Here is a 21,357-nt window from a genome sequence, read left to right as displayed (position 1 = left end):
ATTTTCTTGCAGGTGTATTCAATCAAGTAAAACAGAAGGGAGACAGCTTGTCTTGCACCCTCAACCTGGAAGAGAAGCAGACAACAGGCCTCAGGGCCACCACCAAATCATGAGGAAAGTGAAACAAAACCTCAGTGTGTGACCCTCAAAACTCCCTAAGGAAGCTGAATGTCTCATTAAGAAAGTAGAAGACTGGCCGGGCGCAGTGGCTCACTCCTGTAATCCCTTGAGGTCAGAAGTTTAAGACCAGCCTGGCCAACATGGTGAAATCCCGTCTCTACTAAAAATACAAAAATTAGCCAGGCGTGGTGGTGTGCACCTGTAATCCCAGCTACTTGGGAGGCTAAGGCAGGAGAATTGCTTGAACCCAGGATGCGGAGGTTGCTGTGAGCTGAGATTGCACCACTGCACTCCAGCCTGGGTAAGAGAGCGAGACTTCGTCTCAAATAAGTAAATAAATAAATAAAAATGTAGAAGTTTAATTTTATGGGTGTTAGAACAAGTGATACTATAGGTAAGTCCATGTCGTCATTCAATTGCAAGCCCTCATTTTTAGAGGAGATTTGTTAAACAGGTAGTGTTCATAAACTAAACGTTGAAAAGCAGACTTTTTTAAAAAGAAAAACTTCAATTTGTCTTTTAATTGGTGCTCTTACTTGCAAACACTGAGTTGTAAACTCACTGGTTACAGTCTGCTACGTTCATAGGCAATCTGTTCACCTAGAGCAACTCTTTTGTTTTAAAATTCTTTAATGCTGTCACAGAGCTTTCTACCTAAGCTGTAGGCATTAAGTGAAGGTGAACCAAAGATGTTTCAGACAGATTTTCTAACAGCCTCTTGCATTTTTATGACCTTTCGTATTTCAACATGGGTTAACTGAAACATGATATCTACTGAAATGTAGGAGAGTATCCTTTAGCTGTATCATGATATATTTAAAAACCTTCAGAATGCCAGCAATTTCCATAAACACCATATCTCACTTTATAGAAAAAAAAAATGCCTGTCTCTAGACCAAGAATACTGGCACTTCATATTGGAGACAATCCTGTTCAGATTTACTGAGTTAGATATACAGTGACTTAACTGCAAAAAGTAACAACAGAAATAACCTGATAGGCTGTGTAGCGTGACAACTTTTTCCTATTCAGAATACTGAAAAGCAAGCTAGTCCAAGAAGCTCACCAACCTTAGAAAGTTAGGCTTGAGATCCAGCCTCTAGTTATCAGTCAAGTTCAATAATGTACAACTCAACCTCTTTCAGTCTGGCTTTAATGGTGCAGGAGAAATAACTGATGAATATCATGATGTTTACCGAAACCTCATTCTTCAGTGGAAGTATTCAAAACCCTTCACATTAATCAGTGACAGAAAAGTGTCAGGTTTGTTCCTTTCATATAAGAAAATGAGAGAATAAGAAAGCCAAGGTCACACACAGAAAAATAACAGAAAAACAGAGAAGAAAAACCCAATCTTGTATTTATACAGTTCAAACATTTTATTGATTTGACTTACAAAATAAACCATCTTATTGATTGGCCAAATCTCTCCTGCATAAACATAACATTCCAATGGAATTTTCCCAAAGTATTGCCCTAGTTAATCTAATACCCTATTCTTTTCATGGCTGCCAAAATACATATTTACCTATTTAAGGCTAAACTCAAAGAAGTTGGCCTGGTGTTTCTTAAGCATAGGAAAAATTTTTAATGTAAATTTAATTGTATATTTCCATAATGTTGTGCTTGTGGCATTAGCTGAGAAATCCTGGAATTTCAAAGCTGTCTTCCACTGCTAAACTACTTTGCACTTTGCAATTGATTAAGAACAGCAGAAGCAGTCAGAGTTGTATATCAAATTAGAGTTGATAAAAGCACTTAATGCAGATTTGAATGCCTTCTCAAAAAAGATTTCAACTCCCTTAAATTGACATGACAACAAATTCTTACAGCAGCATAAAAAGTATTAGCTGAAATGTTATGGCTTTGGCTTAAATTTCCATCTGCAGCTCATCAAATGACTAAACAGTAGAAAGGAATTAAACCAAATCAGACTCATTACAGAGTCTGATATGCTGGCAGAATATAAACTTTCACTGCTTAGCATCTGGAGTTTTGGGTGACTAACATTTAAATGCCTGTGCTTGTATATTCTGTGAAAAATAGAAAAGTGTAAGAATATAGGTGAGATATCTGATCATTAAATTTGACTTATGGAAATATATAATTCAGTTTTTCTCTCACATATACGGGGTGGGGAGAGAAAGACAGAGAGAGAAAGAGAGAGAGAGAGAGAAACATAGCTCTTCTGTTTAATCTCCCAAGTATTTTGAAGAGTGAGAGAACCACTCAGAATGATAGACCACTGGCTTTAAATTTGTCCCATGTGCAAAATTCTGATAAACATGGCAACTCCTCTTCACATTTTTCTAATGTAAGGAATGCCTGTCTGAAACGCTTGCTGCCCCATATTCTGAAATCTGGTCAAGTGTTCCAGGGTAAATAGCTTACATTTCCTCTTCTCCTTCAGCCATCTGTTAGAAGAAATATTTGAAACTGTTCTTACAGACCATTGCCTGTACTTCTGATGGTTCTCTGATGTAGTGAAAGTACAAACCCATAAAGTTAAAGTCAACAGAATCTATCAAACACATTCTCCCACAATAAAATTTTCTAAGGCCTACTCTGTCTCTGAAACATCATTGGATACCTCTCCCTAGGATCCCTGAAGTCCTGGAAACTTCCGCATTAATGCACCTGAATTCTGAATCTAACAAGGAAGGAAGGCAAGCTCTGAGAGCCTGGATGAAGGATCCAGGTGGGATGCATTTATGAAGCTCCCAAAACAAAGTGTGTACTGTGGTCAGTTGATGCTCAGTAAACAGGTATTAAATAGTGCTTGCCTTGCTTCTCTGACACTGTTGCATGTTGGAGCAATAACTAAGAAAAATTAATGCTTAGGTAGTAAGATTTGCAGTATAATCCAGCACTGAAAGGTAAGTAAAGATGTTCTTATGGAAAAGCCCATTCCCATTGTTCCTCCAAGCCTAGAAGATGCAACCTTTTCAGCTCAAAGAAAACAAAGGCATTCTCTTATTTACGTAGCTGGCAGTTCTGTGACAGAACAATGTTGAAAGGAATGTGATGAATGGCATCTATCAAATGAAAGACATTAGTATGAAAAAAAATGAGGTTAAATTGTATATTATTTTGTTCCACAAATGCCATTCACGTTTCCAGGAAGTGGTTGCTTGCTAAATCTTCTGCACTGGGGTAGTGTGCAAATGGTGGATGGTTCCCAGAAGGCACCACATTAAGAAAAATTATAAATGTTTAAATGTTTTAAAAAGAGGACTAAGAGAAATTCTAGGGTACAAATAAATTTGGAAAATCACAATACATATGTTTTTGGACAGACTTACTTCTGTATTTTTTAAGTGATAAATACCAAGATATATTGCATTTTTTAAAAGTTCTATTTGAAGGTAAATACCATGGACGAAGATCATTATTTGTTCATTTAAATCTGATCTGAAACTTCTCAAAATATACCTACATGATGCCATGTGGGTATCTCATGCCACACAAACTAAACTTACGAAGAATTAAATCTTACTCTAAACCACAAGTATTTAAGAAGAAACTGGCTAATTAATAATCAGGGCATCTCACTCATCAAACGAGGAAATGTGTTTGAAGGTGCTGGGCAAACTACAAAGCACTAAATACATGTAAGGTTGAGTACCAGTAGCAGAACCTGCACAAAAAGCTTATATCTGTGTCTATCGGTCTACAGAACAGCCACGAACATAGTAAAATGTCATTTCTCATTAGCCCAAACTCACATCTGACACCAGTTCACTGTTAATATCACATAAGACTCAGAAATACGGAAGTTACTAATAAGATGATTAGAACATATGTAACCTATTTGACTCCTCAAACTGTACCCAAAAGTAAACTACTGAGTCGTGGGTATTAAAATGTTTTGAAACAGCTGTCTGTTTAGGATAGGATAGGAGAATCTTTGCATGTTATATCAGTTGAAACCTCTAAATATTGGCAACTTTCTCAAATGTCTGAGCTGTTCTCAGATTGTAAAATTATCCAGGTCATCTCTTCTTGCCTGCTGTTTGCCTTTCTATTTCAATTCTTGTTGGCAACTTCATCAAGCAGCATGGGAGAGCAGGCAAAGAAGTAAAAATTCATCTTTGTGCTGCCAGTCCTGTACATGATTTTATGGTGGAGCAGGCCAGAGCTATCAAGTAAATGAGACACCTGAATTATAGATAGATTTCCATTATCCCTGGAAATATTCTCGCTGATCTCACTGCTAAAGACAATTACTGAATTTGCTACTGTTTCCTAAACAGAAAAACAATACATCAGGGAAACCTCAACAAGGCAAGCAAACTACCATTCCAAAAGAAGTAAACATCACTCATGCTTTTTGATTTATTTTGAAACTAGGGAAAATATACCTCAAACACTCCTAACAGAAGAAATGTGCCTTTTTACTATAATCCTATTTTGTGAATGTCTGTATACATTTAATCAAATGATCACAGTGTACAGAACTGTCTATGTATTGCTTGCAATAATGACGGAAAAGACTTGTGAACACTTAAGGTCTTTCAAACAGGCCTATGTGAGGGGATGGTGCTCTCCAGCACGTGTGTGTGTGTGTGTGTGTGTGTGTGTGTGTGTGTGTGACACACAGAGAGAGAAACAGAGAGACAAAGAGCAGGGAGGGAACGAGAGAGGGTGAAGAAGGCTAAGACCTGGCAGAGACATCAGCCAACAAAAATAAAAATGGAAGTACCTATAAAGCACTAAGTTCCTCACAGTGTTCTTTATCCTTTGGTCCTTTGAGTGATTAAAACAAACAATGCAATTATCAGCTGGACTAGGGGAAGGGTTTATGGAGCTTACTACCATCCTGGCTTTGAGCAAATCCCTATCTCAAGTCCTGTTTGTTTCTTTTTTTGGGTTTTTTTTTTGGTTTTTTTTTTTTTCATCGAAAATGTGCATGCTACTTAAACTCACAGGGTTATTGGAAAGAGTGAAGATAATAAACAGAGTGGTCATACGGCCTCCTTTGCTGAGGGCAGTCCCAGTTTGCGCCCAGTGTCTCCGCAGAATTATTAACTTTCACTCTCAAAAGTGTCACAGTTTGGAAAAACAATTTTGTCATTGCCCTCTATATAAATCATGGAGCATAGTACTTGATACAGAGTGGCAGTTATTGTTATTCAAGAACTGTCCACACATTTGAATGGGGAAAAAAAAAACCCTCTGATTTGTCTTAATCATAAGCCCAGGGATAGATCCTTTCTATTTAGAGAGCATGGATGTTGGTTTGGGGTTTTATTTCTCCTTAGAGCTGTAAACTGCTTTAGCAGAAGTGACCCCATGGCCTTAGAGAGGGTGTGGACGGGACACTGGAGTAAGTCTCCTTCTAATTGCCTGGAGCAGTGCTGGTACTTCCTCTATTTAAAGAACCCAATTAAATATGCCTGTACTTGATCTATACCCCTTTGCTGGATTTAGGCAACTCAGTTAACCTTCTTAGTTTTCCACTTCTTTCAACCAAGTCTATATAGAGGTTAAAACTAAAATTAATTTTGAGATTTTCTTAAGCCTTTCTCACAGTGTCCTTCAGGTACACTTGCGACATAAATGGGCATCAATACACCCTGCTCTGCAGAGAATCTGAGATGTTTTCCAGCCTCACTTGCACATGACTTTTCTCTTTGGCCCCAGAGCTAACCCCATACTAACCAGCATTTCTGTGTTGAACAGATCCTGTCCTTACCACTACAACTTAACTCACTACAACATACCTGAAAAATGCTGAATCTGATGCTCCTAATTGATGCCAGACTTTTCTAGAGCAACATTAGACATTTCACAATGCACACCAACCCCTTCCTACTGCAGAGAGATTGTTCGGTTCCCCACAGCAGTTCATTTGTCAACGAAATTCTAAACACGTGAAAGAGTTAAAGGGCATTCAAAGTTTCCCTCAATGGTGTATAGCAAGATTTGCCATATGTTATAGGAAGGATTCACACTGCCCTGAAAAGAGCAAGGTGTTGAACAGATTCTGAATGTACCTTCATTCACTGGGCCCTGTGTGTTCATCAGGCATCCTGGGGTGGACAGAAACACAAGGAAGCCCTTTAGAGATTTCAGATTAGTGTGGGGGCTCACACACCAGCTCTATGAAGTGGTATACAGCAAGTCCTTCTTTCCTGGGAAATAGCTTCAACTATCCACTCTAAACTTGTTCTACAGCAAACCTAAGAGGCCAACATGAGTTTCTGCCACTAAGAAAATTCCCAGACCAACTCCCATGCTGCTAGAAAGGATGCGCTTAGGGTAAGTAGGGATATTCTAATAGTAAGTGAGGTGGAAAGTTAAAGTAGTTGAGGCGTAAAGTTAAAAAGTAAATCTGGGAGAAAAAAAAACCAGCCCAAAATAACCAACTAATTTTGACATTTATTCATGTAGTTCTCTTCTCTAGAGTGTAGCAAGTGTTGATTACTCATAAAATAACCCACTTTGGATGCCAAGGCTAAGGGAAGCCATGGTCTACGTCCGATTTGAAGTGGATTTAGAAGGGAGGAGAGCATTAGAATACATGAATATTATTTTAATGTTTATTGGGCATTTACAATGTGCTAGGTATTGTGCTAAGTGCTTTATATCTTAATACCTCATCTACTCCTATGAGGTACCCATTATTTTGGCCTACATTTTACAGATGAGGAAACTGAGAGGGTGATTACTTAACTGTCCGAAGCCATGCAAGTGCAGGAGCAAGAGATCTGAACCAAGCCCATTTGGCCTTGCCATTTTTACATTCTAGGTAAGTGTGGCCTTATTAGGAGACTGACGGGTGTACAGGCATCCAAGGGGATAGGAAAGCCTCAACATTCAGGTCTACATAGGACATGTTATTTCCAGACATCAAGGCCATTTTAATTCCCACCTCCATTCAAATGAAAGGGCAGCCTGACAGAGTACACGTGCCAATGAAGAGGAGACTACCAGAATGAACATCGAATGAAAGCTAGTACATCTCACTAGCCAGTGACTGATCTGTGTATTGGCTTGTGAATTCTTTGGAGGGGACTAATACATACATAATTACATTTTCCCCACAATGTGCCATTAAAAAAAATATGGAAACCTTTACCTGGAAACGCTTATGGAATTACCTTTCTTCTAACACCTTGCAAAACAGCCATCCATAGTTATAGAGTTTGTTTTATTGCTTTTTAATTGCTGCACTTTTGTAAATAAGCACCACCATATAATTAAGGGGCTGAGACTTCATTCAGGTATGTGGGCGGACATCCTCGCCTCTCAAACTTGTGAGGCCAGGCATGCGCATGCAGGTGCGTGCAGGTGCAATTAGCCGCTTGCCCCATGGTGCATCCTCTCAGCCAAGGTTACACTATGCTGAGCCTTAGGGCTTCTGTTTCTACTCTGTCTTCTACACAGACAAATTCCTTTCTCTCTTTGCTGCTCAAAATATGTAAAACTTAGCAAGGAGAACTATGCTAGGTTGTAAGCAGGTTAGTGTTGTAACAAGCTTAAAGAAGATAAACAAAGTATATTTCCTCTTCCTCTTTTAAGAAAGGACTGAAAAACATTCTCCCCCTCAAAAGAATGCTGCAAAGCCACCAACTTCACTACTCTGAAATAAAAAAATTAATACAGCGGGCAGGGACTGTGTCTTATTCACCTCATGTAGCCCCACAGCCTGGCACATAGTAGGTATTCCATAAATATTTGCTGAATGAATTGGAAGAATTCAAAATTGTATCACAGATATTCTCAAAGTAGAAATGAACAGTCATTTTGAATCATTTCCTGATGTATGTATGTGGGGACAGGAGTTTAGGAAGGGTGTAGAGAACATATACTTTATCTAGAGTGATTTGAAAATAGACAAGGGGAGAGAGATTTTTAAAAGAAATCCCATTGGCCTCAGTATTGTCACAACATAATTTTCTATTTAATGGGGCAATGACAAAAATGGATGGAAGAAAATAGTCTGGTCTTGGAATAATCAAATATGTTTAAAAACCACATACTGATGTCAAACTCAAAAGTGAGTTTTTTCAGATATTGGAAAACTGTTCCATGAAGAACACTGCATGTCAAATTCTTTTCATTAATCAAAGAGCAGCTAGACAAAGGAAGATTCATCCTTGAGTGTAAAGGATTATACAAATAATGAATCCAAGTTAAATGATTTATAGCTATGACAAATAAAGAATGGTGTTTAGGCAACAGTATTACTCCCAAATGGCTTCCCACTTGTAGAAAAACAGCTTCAGACAAGCCCCATAGTGTATACAGTGGTGCAAAATGACCTGGAAAAAATGGTTTCTATGGATATCATTTAGAGATGCACATCCCTGAATACCTTAAGGCTGAAGGTACTTTAAGCTCTCTTCCTCAAAGCAATTACAGCACCGGTTCTCCTGCCCAGGTTTTGTTTACATAAGAACAATCTTGGCCACCGGTCATTTGTGTAGGAGACAATTAATCACTAGCTCTTTGAGCACAGGTAGGTTAATCAGTATGCACATAACACAATATTAAAATTTTCATGGGAAAAATTTTTTATTTAAAACAATAAAGGATCAGTAATACCTGCTGGTCTTTTATCCAAAGCAACTACAAAGGCTGTTAGTGAAATAGAGAAGACTTTGTTTTTAAAATGTTCGGAAAATACAAGGCATCATTGATCACCTGAAGGCCTCATTTTAATTTGATTCCAGATCCACGACGGCTTAGAGGCTGTCTTTTTGAAACAGCGTATTGCTAAAATCCTTATGTAGGTCAGAAATGGAACTTCAGAAGCCATCATATTCTGCTATCCTAATAAATAATTAGGGTCAAAACCTCACTTGTTTATGTTTCAAAAAAGTACATTATTTGGACTACAGCAAACATTGGGATTTTAAAAAATTCGAATATTAAATGGCATTCAGAACATCATCCACATGGACGAGGGAGAGATCAAATAAATCTGCAGATGCCTCTATATACAAAAAGGATGTCTTAGGTTTTGGACTATTAAGTACTTTTCCTTCTTCAGACAATACCCTAAAAAAACAATTACAAAGTACTCTGAAACCCTGCCACACCCCTTTGATTAAATCACACTTCACAAAATATTTAGAGAAAGCATGAACAAATCAAATAAACATCAAGGCAGGAAATGCAGCCAGGAATGCCTGATCCTGAGCTCCCCCAGAGTCTGAAGGGCTGCCTCACTTGAAAATTTAATCAAACACAATCTACTGTAATTCCATTGCAGCCTTTGCACTTAAGGAAAGCTAGTTCAGTCTCTGACATTTTGATTTTCACAGCAGATGGAAGCAAAAAAAGAAAGAAAGAAAGAAAGAAAGAAAGAAAGAAAGAAAGAAAGAAAGAGAGAGAGAGAGAGAGAAAGAAAGAAAAGAAAAGAAAAGAAAAAAAGAAAAACTTCCGCGGCTCACAAACATATGTGTCCAGTTGAGATTTTCTTTCTCCAGCCTTATGCAACAACCAGCAAACAAACAAACAAAAAGGTTATTTTCTAGTACTCACTATTACTCCAGGATTTCAGTAAATATTTGATACTGATCTCAAAGAAGCCCGAATCCTGCTGGCTGGCCATGTCTGCGGCATACAAAGAGGCTGGGACGACGGGCAGCTGCGGGGAGCAGGTACCGGGCGTGATGCGCCTGTCACAGGTTGTGATGTCAGCGCGGGGTCAGGCGCCGAGAGGCAGCTCTGCGGATTCACCTCCGGCTCCGGCCGGGAGTCCTCATCTAAAGGACACCGCCGAGCAGAGAGAGAGATGCTCGGCCGCTCCTCCTCCTCCGGGTCCAGGACTTGCTTCTTATTTGCTGGGCGCTGATCTCCCTGCAGCCCTCGGAGGCGGCGGCCGCGCTGCTTTCATTTCGGGGCTGTCATCACCAGCAACGCCGGCTGCCGGCCGCCCACCAGCTCGGCTCCAGTCAGGTATGGAACCGAGGAAGACCCCACCTGAACTGGGATCGGCTTTCTCCTGGGAGGGAGGGTTTCTAGGCCGGCCTCCCTGACGCGATGCAGGCAGCCTCCGGCCCTCCCGGCCGCCGCGGGGCTGAGGGATGGGCCAGGAGCGCCGCCCCCTGCCCCTGCCCCCTGTCTCAACCTGAGTCTCGGCTCAGCCTCCGCCTAGGCTGCCGGAGGAATTTTCCCAGCTTCGGTGGATCCTCTCTCTTCAGCAAGGTTTCCCGTGAGCGGCCCGGGTGTGCTCTGGCTGCTGCTTCCCCTTGTGTCTGTCCCTGAAATAAACACAACTGCAGCACGCTGCGGTAAGCAAAGCTGCAGCCCTGCATCTGGTTGCAGCGACGGTTTGGAACACCCCATCCGTCAGCCTCGTTGCAGTAAGGAGGCTCAACAAGAGGACGCTTGTCTGGGCTTTTTCTTCCCTGCCTTCCACACGCACGGTGGAATCTGCATTTTGTACTTTTCCCTCCCAGAAATGCAGTGTTTTCAAGGGGCACCAGAGCCCGAATGTGTGCACTCTAAGGGAACAGTACAAACTGCTTAGTTGGCTTGATTTTGTAATGTCACACATTCCACAATGAATCTTATGCTCAAACCTCTCATTTCTAAGACTCACCAAGCCCAGTGAAGCTTATTTTATTTTATTTGTATGAAAAGGACAAGAAGCAAAGCATTGGATTCCTTCCTCTACCATGGCTTTTGATTTCACGAATTCTTGCTATCAGGTGTCCTGATATTGGTTAGCTTTGTTTCACATTATCATTTAGCTTGACCAGGGGATTAAATCAGAGTACTGTATTTTAATAAGGACAGGTTATGTCGGAGGAGGTGGGATTTGGCCAACTATCTCATAAACCACAGGATCCTTCCCAAGTCCCAGTACATTCATGATTAATGTTTTCTAAAAAACAACAAAAAAGTAATAAACCATGTTAATAAGTATTTAACACAGCAATGTTGGGCAAACTCCCCAAATCAACACACAAACAGGACTTCCTAGATTAACAGTTCATTTTAGAAATGGAAGGGAAAGACTGCAATGTACTTTTATTTTTGTCTTAAAAATATTTTAAAAATTCAACACTAAATAAAACTTTTAGAACTATGTCCTGAAAGGCCCTAAGATACTTTATTAATTTAATTAGTTTTTCAAACTCATTACACTCACCCAAATGGCAAGCACTCAATCACTCAGATTTCCAGCTCCACTTATACACTTTATTCTGATGAAATCTCTCATCAGATTGACTTCTTTTTAATTCATGTGCATACTCGAGTTGCTGAGCTGATTTTATCGCTTGTACTTTGAATGTATGGATTCTAGGTAAAATAGACCCAAAGGTTTTTACCTTGAAACAATTATTATATCTGAAAATAAATTTCATACCTACACCCATCTGATGTGGTGTTTCCTCAAGACTCAGATGGCAATGAATGAACAGGTAGGCTACGCAGTACCCTGAGATTAACGATGGCACGGGCTCTCAAGGCAGGGCCCCATGTTGGCTCCTGGCACCAGTGCTCACTAGCTTTGAGCCCCAAAGTAAGTTATTAACTTTGCTAAGCCTTCATTTCCTCATCTGTAAAATGGGGTTGTACTTTCTTCCTACAGTTGCTGGAAACAATAAATAGCACTATATATGAAACGGGCTCAGCATAGTATCTTGCCCATAGTTAACACTTCATTACATTTTAGCTACATTGGTTTTTTTTTTTTTTTTTTCTTTTTCTATGAGACAGTCTCACTCCGTCGCCCAGGCTGGAATGCAGTGGTGCAATCTCGGTTCACTGCAACCTCTGCCTCCCGGGTTCAAGCGATTCTCCTGCCTCAGCCTTCCAAGTAGCTGGGGTGACAAGCATGCACCACCATGCCTGGCTAATTTTTGTATTTTTAGTAGAGATGGGGTTTCACAGTGTTGGCCAGAGTGGTCTTGAACTCCTGACCTCAGGTGATCCGCCTGCCTTGGTCTCCCAATGTACAGACATGAGCCACTGCGCCCGGCCCATTCATTCTTACTATGAATCCTTGGTGACTCTAGAATAGAACTTTTTTTTTAAAAAAAAGCTAAATACCTTTTTTTCTTTACACTTTATGTGGTTTAAAAGATATATTACTTTTGAACACCAGTGGTAACTATTTGGGGGGAGCAAGTTGGAGACATTTAAAATCAGTTGCAATAAGCAAACATGCTATCGTATATTGCTACTCAAATATATAGAGATTCTCTCTGTTGACTTTATTTTCTAAAAAATTTAACTGGCTTTTTAAAGTTTTCAATACTTAAATATATAAGTTTTCAGTATTTAACTACTACAAACATACTAACTTGCTGAGAATGCCACTCATATATATTTCAAGGGAAACTATCATAAAAATGTAAATGCTACTTAGAAAATAATGTTTTCAATGGCATCTAGCTTTCACTGTGAAGAGTGAATCAGCAACCAAGAGCCCAGTTTCTGTCTCTTAGAACCTGAAATCTTGTCCAGTGTATGCTTTTTTTTCATTTGAGTACCTTTAAAGAGGGCATATACTGTAAAAGAACAGAAAAGGGCTTTTGTTTTGTTGAAAGGCCTGCAAATCAAATAGAATGACACCTGCTGCAAGCTGAGTTGAAACATTTATGCTTTTGTCTCCTCTCTCTCTGGGGGGCCTAAAAAAAGTAGTCAGAAGAGGCACCTGGACAGAGGTACTTTAAAATACAACAGTAAAATCTGAATGTGTCCCTGGCTTGCCAATGACTTCAGTTATGATTTAAGAGGACCTAAAGCTATCTCAGCTTTCACACCTGTAAAAAGAGGGATCCTTCCTTAAAAATTTTAGGAGAACATACAATGAATTGTCAAGCATGGAATAAGGCATAGATATTGGGGGCTGAGTGAAAGATAACAGTAATACAGGAAAAGTGGAAGGCCTCAGAAAATGGTATCAAAGAGTAGGAAAAAGGTCAGGCACGGTGGCTCATGCCTGTAATCCCAGCACTGTAGGAGGCCGAGGCGGGCGGATCATGAGGTCAGGAGATCAAAACCATCCTGGCTAACACAGTGAAACCCCGTCTCTACTAAAAATATGAAAAAACTAGCTGGGTGAGGTGGCGGGAGCCTGTAGTCCCAGCTACTCCGGAGGCTGAGGCAGGAGAATGGCGTGAACCCAGGAGTCAGAGCTTGCAGTGAGCTGAGATCGCGCCACTGCACTCCAGCTTGGGCGACAAAGCGATACTCCATCTCAAAAAAAAAAAAAAAGAGTGGGAAAAAGTCAGAAAGTGGCCTGACACAAGTGATGACACTAAATGAATGACACCATCTACATCTGTTGAATATAAATAGTGTACTTAAAAATACATGTATTTTTATATTTAATCCTCACCTCAAACATATGAAGTAAATACTGTTATTAGCCCCATTTTACAGATGAGAAAATTGAGGCTTAAGGAGGCATAAAATAAGGTCAAACTCATATGGTTGGTAAAATTTAGGTCTATTTGAGACCATGAGACATTTATCATAACTTTGTTATTTTTTTTTTAATCACAAGCAAGGTGAGAATCATGCTTACCAAGTTCTTCAGAGAAAGTTCAGGAAGAAGCTGGGCACAGTGGCTCATGCCTGTAATCCCAACACTTTGGAAGGTCAAGGCGGGTGGATCACTTGAGGTCAGGAGTTCAGGACCAGCCTGGCCAACATGGCGAAATGCCGTCTCTACTAAAAATACAAAAATTAGCTTGGCGTGGTGGCACCCGCCTGTAATCCCAGCTACCCAGGAGGCTGAGGCAGGAGAATCACTTGAACCTGGGAGGTGGAGGTTGCAGTGAGCCTAGATTGCGCCACTATACTCCAGCCTGGGCAACAGAGCAAGACTCCATCTCAAAAAAAAAAAAAAAAAAAAAGTTCAGGAAGAGATGCTAAGGTACTCCTTAACATAGCAGAGGTGCTTCAGGTCCCATTGACTCTCCCAGCCTAGTCACTGCCTTCCTGCCTGGCTTTAGCCTGGCTGATGCATTCCCTGGGGGCTGTAGCCGATTCCGAGAAACCGAGAGAAGAATGCCTTTATTTTTCACATTAATTTGATTCATTAGACAGGCTGTGATCTCTACAAGGATGCCTGACCTAGAGTGGAGGTGGGGTGATTGACGATGAAAATCTAGTCTGAACTCCACTCTCCAATTTGGCAGGCACAGAGGTGGCAATGGGCTGCTTCTACCCTGGCATGGGTCTGCATCATCCCAGGACTCAATCCAGGGAAAGGGTGCCTATTTTTTTCCATCAAGATACCACATGGGCTGGTGGTAGTTCTGGGTGGTCAGTGGGAAGGAGGTAGGTGGTCAGAAGAAAGAAGTGACCCATTGGTCACCTGTGTACCTATGTCCTAGCAAGCCGTGTGTAGCAGAGTGGGATGAGAGTGGTAAAGGATACAGGGATTATATCTCACAATCTATAGCATTTACTCTCCTCCTGCCTTGATCCCGATTATAACCATCTGTCCTGTCTCTTCCTCCAGAAGACCTGTGTCTTACTCAGCTTTGTGTTCCCTACATTTCCATAGCACACAGTAAGTTCTCATGCAATAAACATATGTTGAGCGAATAAGTGAATGAGCGAGCTTGTCATGCCTGCCTGTTATCTGCTGCCTGTGGAAAAAAAAAAAGTGTAAGAAATGCAATTTTTTTGTTTTAATTCATACTTAATTTACTTTTCTTAAAAGCATTTTGGACAATTTTTTGAGGCTAAGTTGTGTGGCATTCAAAAAAAATGTGAAAACAAAGCTTTGCAAACAGTCTGGATGCATGCCAACATCAAGAGCCATTACCTAATGATTTTAAACCATCTGATGGAGTTGATTGGGTTAGGATTGGAATCCACCCCCTTTCCTTGTAGACGGATGCACGTGGGTACACATGTGTAATTACTGTCACAGAGTGACATGTACATTCATGAACAGAATATGTTAGGCAGAAAAGAAATGTTTCACTAGCATCCTGAGGAAACAAAGGAAATCACTAAATGCAAGAAAATAATTGCTTTATCAATTTTTGATCAGCAGTCTCAACTTCCAAAAAAGCATGAACTACATTATATTCCCACTATTATACATTGTATCTTAAGAACAGTTCCAAATCAAATTAAGCATCCCCTGAGTTGAGATACAAAGACAACAGTTACAATCAATGGTGACAAGTATGGAAAAAGGGTTTTGTTTTTCTTTAAACAGTAGAATAAGAGGCCTTTTAGAGATAATCTAAAGGACAAAGTGTTGAGATAAATAACAAACTTCTCTTTTGACCTATTTTTGATGCACTATTTGGACAGATCTATCCTATCCTAAGAAATATTAGAGAAAAAATATGAAATGATGCCACACAATGTCCATGTGGTAAGCATCAAACACAATAATCATTCCCTTAAAAAAATCCAACCCACATATATAAATCTTCACAAAAATAGATGCAGCAAGTTTTGAAAAACATTTACTCCATGACTATCCACTGCAATTTTTTTCAATGAATTGAAATACATTTAAATGTTTTGAATGCAATAGAACTTCATTATAGCAAAGCTTGTTGTTGTCCAGATTCAAACATAAACAAGAAAAATCATGTCTTCCAAAATTGTTTTCATTGAAACATAGCAGCAGAACTCATTTTTTCTTCCCTACTCAGCTCCCCTGCGAAGGGGTTCTATAAGGAGCCCAGAGCCAAGACAAAGCAATAGGAAGTCTAGCACAATGGGAAGCCCCTGAAGGGTTTAAGCAGAAGACAATAAAAGACCTTGAGAAGCGGCAGCAGGGAGTGGAGGAAAGAAAGCCTGGAATTTACCCTGCTTTCTGCTCTGCACATGGAAGGCCCCCTCCATACGTCCATTGTCACCCAAGGTGTTTTGATAGGTCAGGAGCGGGGTAAAAGAATGGTATTTATTGAGGCCTAATATTGGGGCCTGGGGCTGGGCTGTATATCAGAGGGCATGCACAGACAAAGATGAACAAAGGGGCACACCGACTGGGCACCTGCTGGGCACTTCTCTAAAACTGGCGCTGAGACATCATTAGAATGAATTAGAACTAGGGCACCAGTTAACCCGGGCCTGCACACTAGTGAAAGGAAAACAGCCTCTCCGCTGACACTGCCTCGGACAACTGAATGGTGACTTCAAGAACAAATATTCCGGCCAGGTGCGGTGGCTCACAGCTGTAATCCCAGCACTTTCAGAGGCTGAGGTGGGCAGGAGTTCGAGACTAGCCTGGCCAACATAGTGAAACCCTGTCTCTACTAAAAATACAAAAATTAGCTGGGCATGGTGGCAGGCACCCGTAATCCCAGCTACTCAGGAGGCCGAGGCAGGAGAATCGCTTGAACCCGGGAGGCAGAGGTTGCTGAGATCATGCCATTGCACTTCAGCCTGGACAACAAGAGTGTAACTCTGTCTCAACAACAACAACAACAACAACAACAACAACAACAACAAAAAGTAATCAAAGGATATTAATTAGAAGGGAAGTGACATTATAGACCAGACCATGCTCTATCATATAGAAGCTGTACTGCTGGCAAAGTTGTTGAGCATCTCATTTTCCTCGTCTGTAAACTAGTGCCTTGTCATACAAATCTGTTATGAGGATTACATGAGTGCCTAGGCAGATGATAACTGTCATGTAGCAAATCTGTAGCGAGAAATGAACCCAGAATATGCAGCGCAAAATTCCTCCTTAACTCCACAGTCAGGTTAGGAAAAGAGAACAAAAGAAAAGAGAAGAGAGAGAACCTGCCGATCAAAGAGAGACCCCCACCCCCATCCACCTCTGCTGGCTACAAAGGTAAGGCAGATCTGCCCACAAGGCTGGAAGTTTTGGAAAGGTGAAGAAAGTCTAAATACATGCACATACAAACACTATTACTTAACATTTTAGTGCTTCCAATGTTTGGTGCCCAGGGTAAACTTCCATTTGAGTAGAGGTTCCGGTTAGGCTAGTATCATCTCAAAATTTACCTAATTTAGTCTTCTCATCAACCTCTCAAAGTAGGGCCTGCATATTTGGACATTATTAACCTGTAGCCAAAACCAGGAAATGCTGTAGTTCATACATATTTTGTACACATGAAGATTCGACCTCAATTTCTGCAGAATAAGGTCATAAGCACACTTAGTATTTAATATATTTAAAGACATGTATGCAAAGAGAAAACATGGCAGCATTTCCCCCACTGCCCCTTAGCATGAAAGCATACAATATTAATGATAACTTTATTATCATATTTTTGAATACCACCAGCAACCTGAGAAATTATTTACATTCAGATACAAGCAGGTCGAATATAACTGGCCAAAATAGAAGCCAACTATTAATACATAATTATAAAATATTAAGTCCCTTCTGAAGAAGCAAAAAATGGCATTTGCGGCTGGGCACGGCGCCTCACGCCTGCAATCCCAGCACTTAGGGAGGCTGAGGCGGGTGGATCACTTGAGGTGAGGAGTTCAAGACCAGCCTGACCAACATGGTGAAACCCCATCTCTACTAAAAATACAAAAATCAGCTGGGTGTGGTGGCGGGTGCCTGTAATCCCAGCTACTTGGAAGGCTGAGGCAAGAGCACTGCTTGAACCCGGAGGGCGCAGGAGGTTGTGGTAGGCTGAGATAGAGCCGCTGCACTCCAGCCTGGGTGACAGGGCAAGACTCTGTCTCAAAATAAATAAATAAATAAAATGGCATTAGCTTTGCATATTATTATTTACCAAAAATGCAGACACATAATGCTTCACAGTATAAAAAACACTTATATTTATATCAGTCATCATCACCCTTTAGATTTGCCACCTACAGGGGAACTAAGAAAATGTTGGTTCTTCCCTGTATGAACGATAATCTAGCAAAACAAAAAAACAGAGCATTCTCATAGTTGTATGAAGTTATTGGGTGATGTTCCTATTATTTGGTGATAAAAATTAAATACCTTTTAGGGCTAGAGTGAATATTCCCACCAGTGTCCCCAATTTGACACACAAAAATAAATATCAGAGTTTAAGTTATAAGGGAAAGATCAACTTTTCCTCAAGATACCATTTACTGTACATAATAATTAAAACCTATAATTTTCAAATCAATGAAGTTGAGGAAAATTAGAAATTCTGGATAGTTTTTTTAGTGCATGCTACTTAAATTTTACATTTTTTTCCTTCTAGGTGCTAAAATGTTTTTTCTTTCTAGGTAGGACCATGTTTATAGTTACCTACTAGCAAAGGTTGAAGGGCTGGGAATTAGGAAACTCGTGATTCTGCTTTCTATTTTGACCCTGATCCTACGACCTTGGACGTGTTATTTATCTACTAAAAGAAGAACACGATTTCCCATCCCCAGACTGCCTCGCCTCTTAGGACAAGACAATCTTTGGTTTTCTATACCACTGGGAGGAACCACTGCATAGGAAAAGCAGAACACCGGGTAATACATTATTCTGTATAACTCTTTGGCAAACATTATTTAATTTTTTGGCAATAGATTCACCTTCTTGGTTATGTTCTAATAAAGCTCATGTCAAGAGTATCCATGAAAACACACACTGGCTGACTAGCAGGAGAAGCTGACATAGGACCAAAAAATAATTGTGGATTAGAAAGCGATAAATCAATATAAAAACTATCAAGCTGTCTACTGTGAAGTTAATGAAGTAATTCAAAGTGCTTTGTTCAGCTTAGAGGAAAACCAATAGAAACTATATAACTAGACAATTCTTGTAGATCAGGAATAAACAACAGTCACACACCAGGTTATTATCACTGAGATTAAGGACAGTGGTCTAAGGAATTAAGGATATGTTACAGCATCACTTCCTTTGGAACTACCACTTTAAAAAGAAGTGTATACCTCACTGAGCATCACAGATTTCACCTTCAAAGTTTTCAACATGACCATCTGTTCATGGAGCTGTCTGGTACAGACCCCGGGTTTCTGCCTTTTAGAAGACGGTGGTCTAAGCCTGACAACAGTGGGGCAGAAAAACCCATACATCACCTTCCCTCTCACAGACGACGTTTAACTGTACAGTAGTAGAAAATGTGACTGTGAAGGAGCAAGTATATTTTAGAGGACAGAGAAAGTCTTACAGGGCGTGTGTTTAGAAAGGGTGGGAAATCACCACCCTCCTTTGACCAGACAGGCAGGGCTTTGTGTAGGAGGGTGGGGCTGTCAGAAACTGTCTGAATGATGGAAGGCAGCAGCTTAGCAGGCTAGTGGGAAGAGCGACTCCAACTGCACGGCTCAGCTTAGGAGGCACAAGTGAGGTCAAGAGTAATGATCTTTGCAGACCGTCTGTAGGGGTGAGATCACTCTGAGAAGCCCAAGGAAACAGAAGTGGACAGTCATGGTTCTGACTCTCAGTGTTAGCTATTGAGAAACTCAAGCTCATGGTCAGATAAGCCCTGCTCCACCCAGTAATGGCTCCAGTGATCCACTTACGTGTTTGACCTATTTCTTTCTCATTTATAAGGTGCACATGATACTGCTCTTTACATAAGGTTGTTTCATGATCTTAAAGGAGATTATGTAGATGAAAGGGCTTTGCATTCCCAGGGTGCTAATATTAGATTATCAGGGCTCCCATCAGTGTAAGATTCAGACAAATAAGAGGGTGAGTGGTCCCTGCTCAGCCCGTCCCCCTTAAAGAAACACACTGGCAACTTCCCTCCTTGTAATAGCCTGCTGGACTTTTAGTTTTGGGTTTAGGGACATGCCAGGGGTGTCCTGCTCTTTAAGTGGCCATTCATCAACTCCAGGAATGTGCTGGTGGTTTGCCTGAGTCTTATCCAAATGCCACTCTGGATTTTGGATAAATACAGGATGGGTGGCAACTGTGGTCAAATTACTACTCCACCCTACCACAAGCCTTATTTTCCACCTTCTTTGCTCCTCAAGGGAGTTTCCCCTTTTTCTTATCCTTTAAAATTATTTTTAAATATTTATTTGTCTATGAATTCTTATATCCTTACCTTGGTATATGATTTTCCCATATACAATTGAAATTTTGTGTTCATTACAAACAAGGGGTAGCAGAAGTGTAAGGGAAGGCACATGGACGTGGGCCTTCACCAGACTTCTGGATGAAAGATGAGATGACTAGACAATTCCAATAGTGAGAAATGTATTAGGAAAAAGGCTGAATACAGAAAAAGTACAGCAATATGCTCTCCTTTGGCTTTATATCTACTCTTCCAGAGGAGGAAACTGAAATTTATCAGGGTGGGTCCCACAGCAGAGTAATGATAGTAACAGTAACAGTGATTATTGCTGGTCATGTGATAAAACTGAGATTGGAATTCCGATCTGGTGCTAAGCCAGTGATATCCAACAGAAATGCAATGCGAACCACACATGCAATGTTAAATTTTTTAGTAGCTACATTAAAATAACCAACAAGAAGCTGGTGAAATTAATTTTAATAATCTATTTTGTTTAACCCAATATGCCAAAAATTATTTCAATAATTAATGAATATAAAAAAAATTAGTCAGACATTTAACATTTTTTTGTACCAAATAGTTGGAATCCAGTGGGTATTTTACAGCACATCTACATGTGGACTAGCCACTTCTATCTTGTGGCTATTGTGTACAATAGCTACAAGTGGCTAATGGCTCCCTTATTGGACAGCGTAGCTCTAGAAGATTCCTAAGTATTTTTGTGCCATGAGCCCTTTTAGCAGTCTGGTGAAGCCCATGAGTTCCTTCTCAGAATAATATGTTTACATAAATAAAATGTAGAAGATACAGGGTGACAAAGAAAGCAATTACTTTGAAACATAGTTATTCAACTATTTTAAAAAACACAAAATTGTGGTATTGTATATACCTGCTTCTTTAAATAGTGCTTTAAATAACATTATTCAGAGGCCTAATAATTATAAGAAATTTTAAACAAAATAATGATCATAAATAATATTTCAATATGCCTAAAGCAACTGTAATGATGATAAAAATATCTGTGACTTCAACCGGTAGCAAATTAACTTTGAGTTTTGGAGTTAATTTGGTGGGTCAAACCAAGACACTTTTCTAATGACACAGAATAGGAGGGAATACATTAGAAGGCATCGTTCACAGTCAAGGTGAGTACTGTTTCATGAAACCTCTGTTTTATATGTATGTATACACACAGTTAAATACTGGGTTGCAGTGTAAAATGTACTTTATATTGTGAGTTATGGTTTTAAAAAGTTTGAAATCTTCATACTCTGCTAGTGAGAATGCAAAACGGGTTAACTACTATGGAAAGAATCTGATGGTTCCTCAAAGAGTTAAACATAGAATTACC

At 40.1% G+C, this 21,357-nt stretch overlaps 2 protein-coding genes and 1 long non-coding RNA gene across 6 annotated transcripts in view; 1 reads left to right on the top strand and 2 right to left on the bottom strand.

Annotated features, from left to right (window-relative positions):
• Positions 1 to 9,747, bottom strand: part of FRY (FRY microtubule binding protein) — a 267,764-nt gene extending 258,017 nt beyond the window's left edge. For all 4 annotated transcript variants that reach the window (XM_028837192.2, XM_028837194.2, XM_077974167.1 and 1 more), the window contains exon 1: positions 9,613 to 9,747. In XM_028837192.2, coding sequence (XP_028693025.1) covers positions 9,613 to 9,682 — 70 coding nt within the window. In that variant the 5' untranslated portion in view covers positions 9,683 to 9,747. The remainder of the gene's footprint in view (positions 1 to 9,612) is intronic.
• On the top strand, positions 9,681 to 17,736 carry LOC144336249 (uncharacterized). Its single transcript, XM_077974175.1, has 4 exons — positions 9,681 to 10,029; positions 14,140 to 14,231; positions 14,558 to 14,608; positions 15,717 to 17,736. The coding sequence occupies exons 1-2, from the start codon at positions 9,681 to 9,683 to the stop codon at positions 14,163 to 14,165; spliced, it is 375 nt and encodes a 124-aa protein (XP_077830301.1). The 3' UTR covers positions 14,166 to 14,231; positions 14,558 to 14,608; positions 15,717 to 17,736.
• LOC144336250 (uncharacterized) lies at positions 9,762 to 13,947 on the bottom strand. The gene is made up of 2 exons (XR_013407872.1): positions 13,250 to 13,947; positions 9,762 to 11,800 (listed from the first exon to the last, which is right to left on the bottom strand). It is a non-coding gene; the product is annotated as an uncharacterized LOC144336250 (long non-coding RNA).
• Positions 17,737 to 21,357: the final 3,621 nt, after the last annotated feature.

Source organism: Macaca mulatta, chromosome 17 (assembly GCF_049350105.2).
Source record: "Macaca mulatta isolate MMU2019108-1 chromosome 17, T2T-MMU8v2.0, whole genome shotgun sequence".
NCBI classification, from domain to species: Eukaryota; Metazoa; Chordata; class Mammalia; order Primates; family Cercopithecidae; genus Macaca; species Macaca mulatta.
This window is presented reverse-complemented; position numbering and strand designations above follow the sequence as displayed.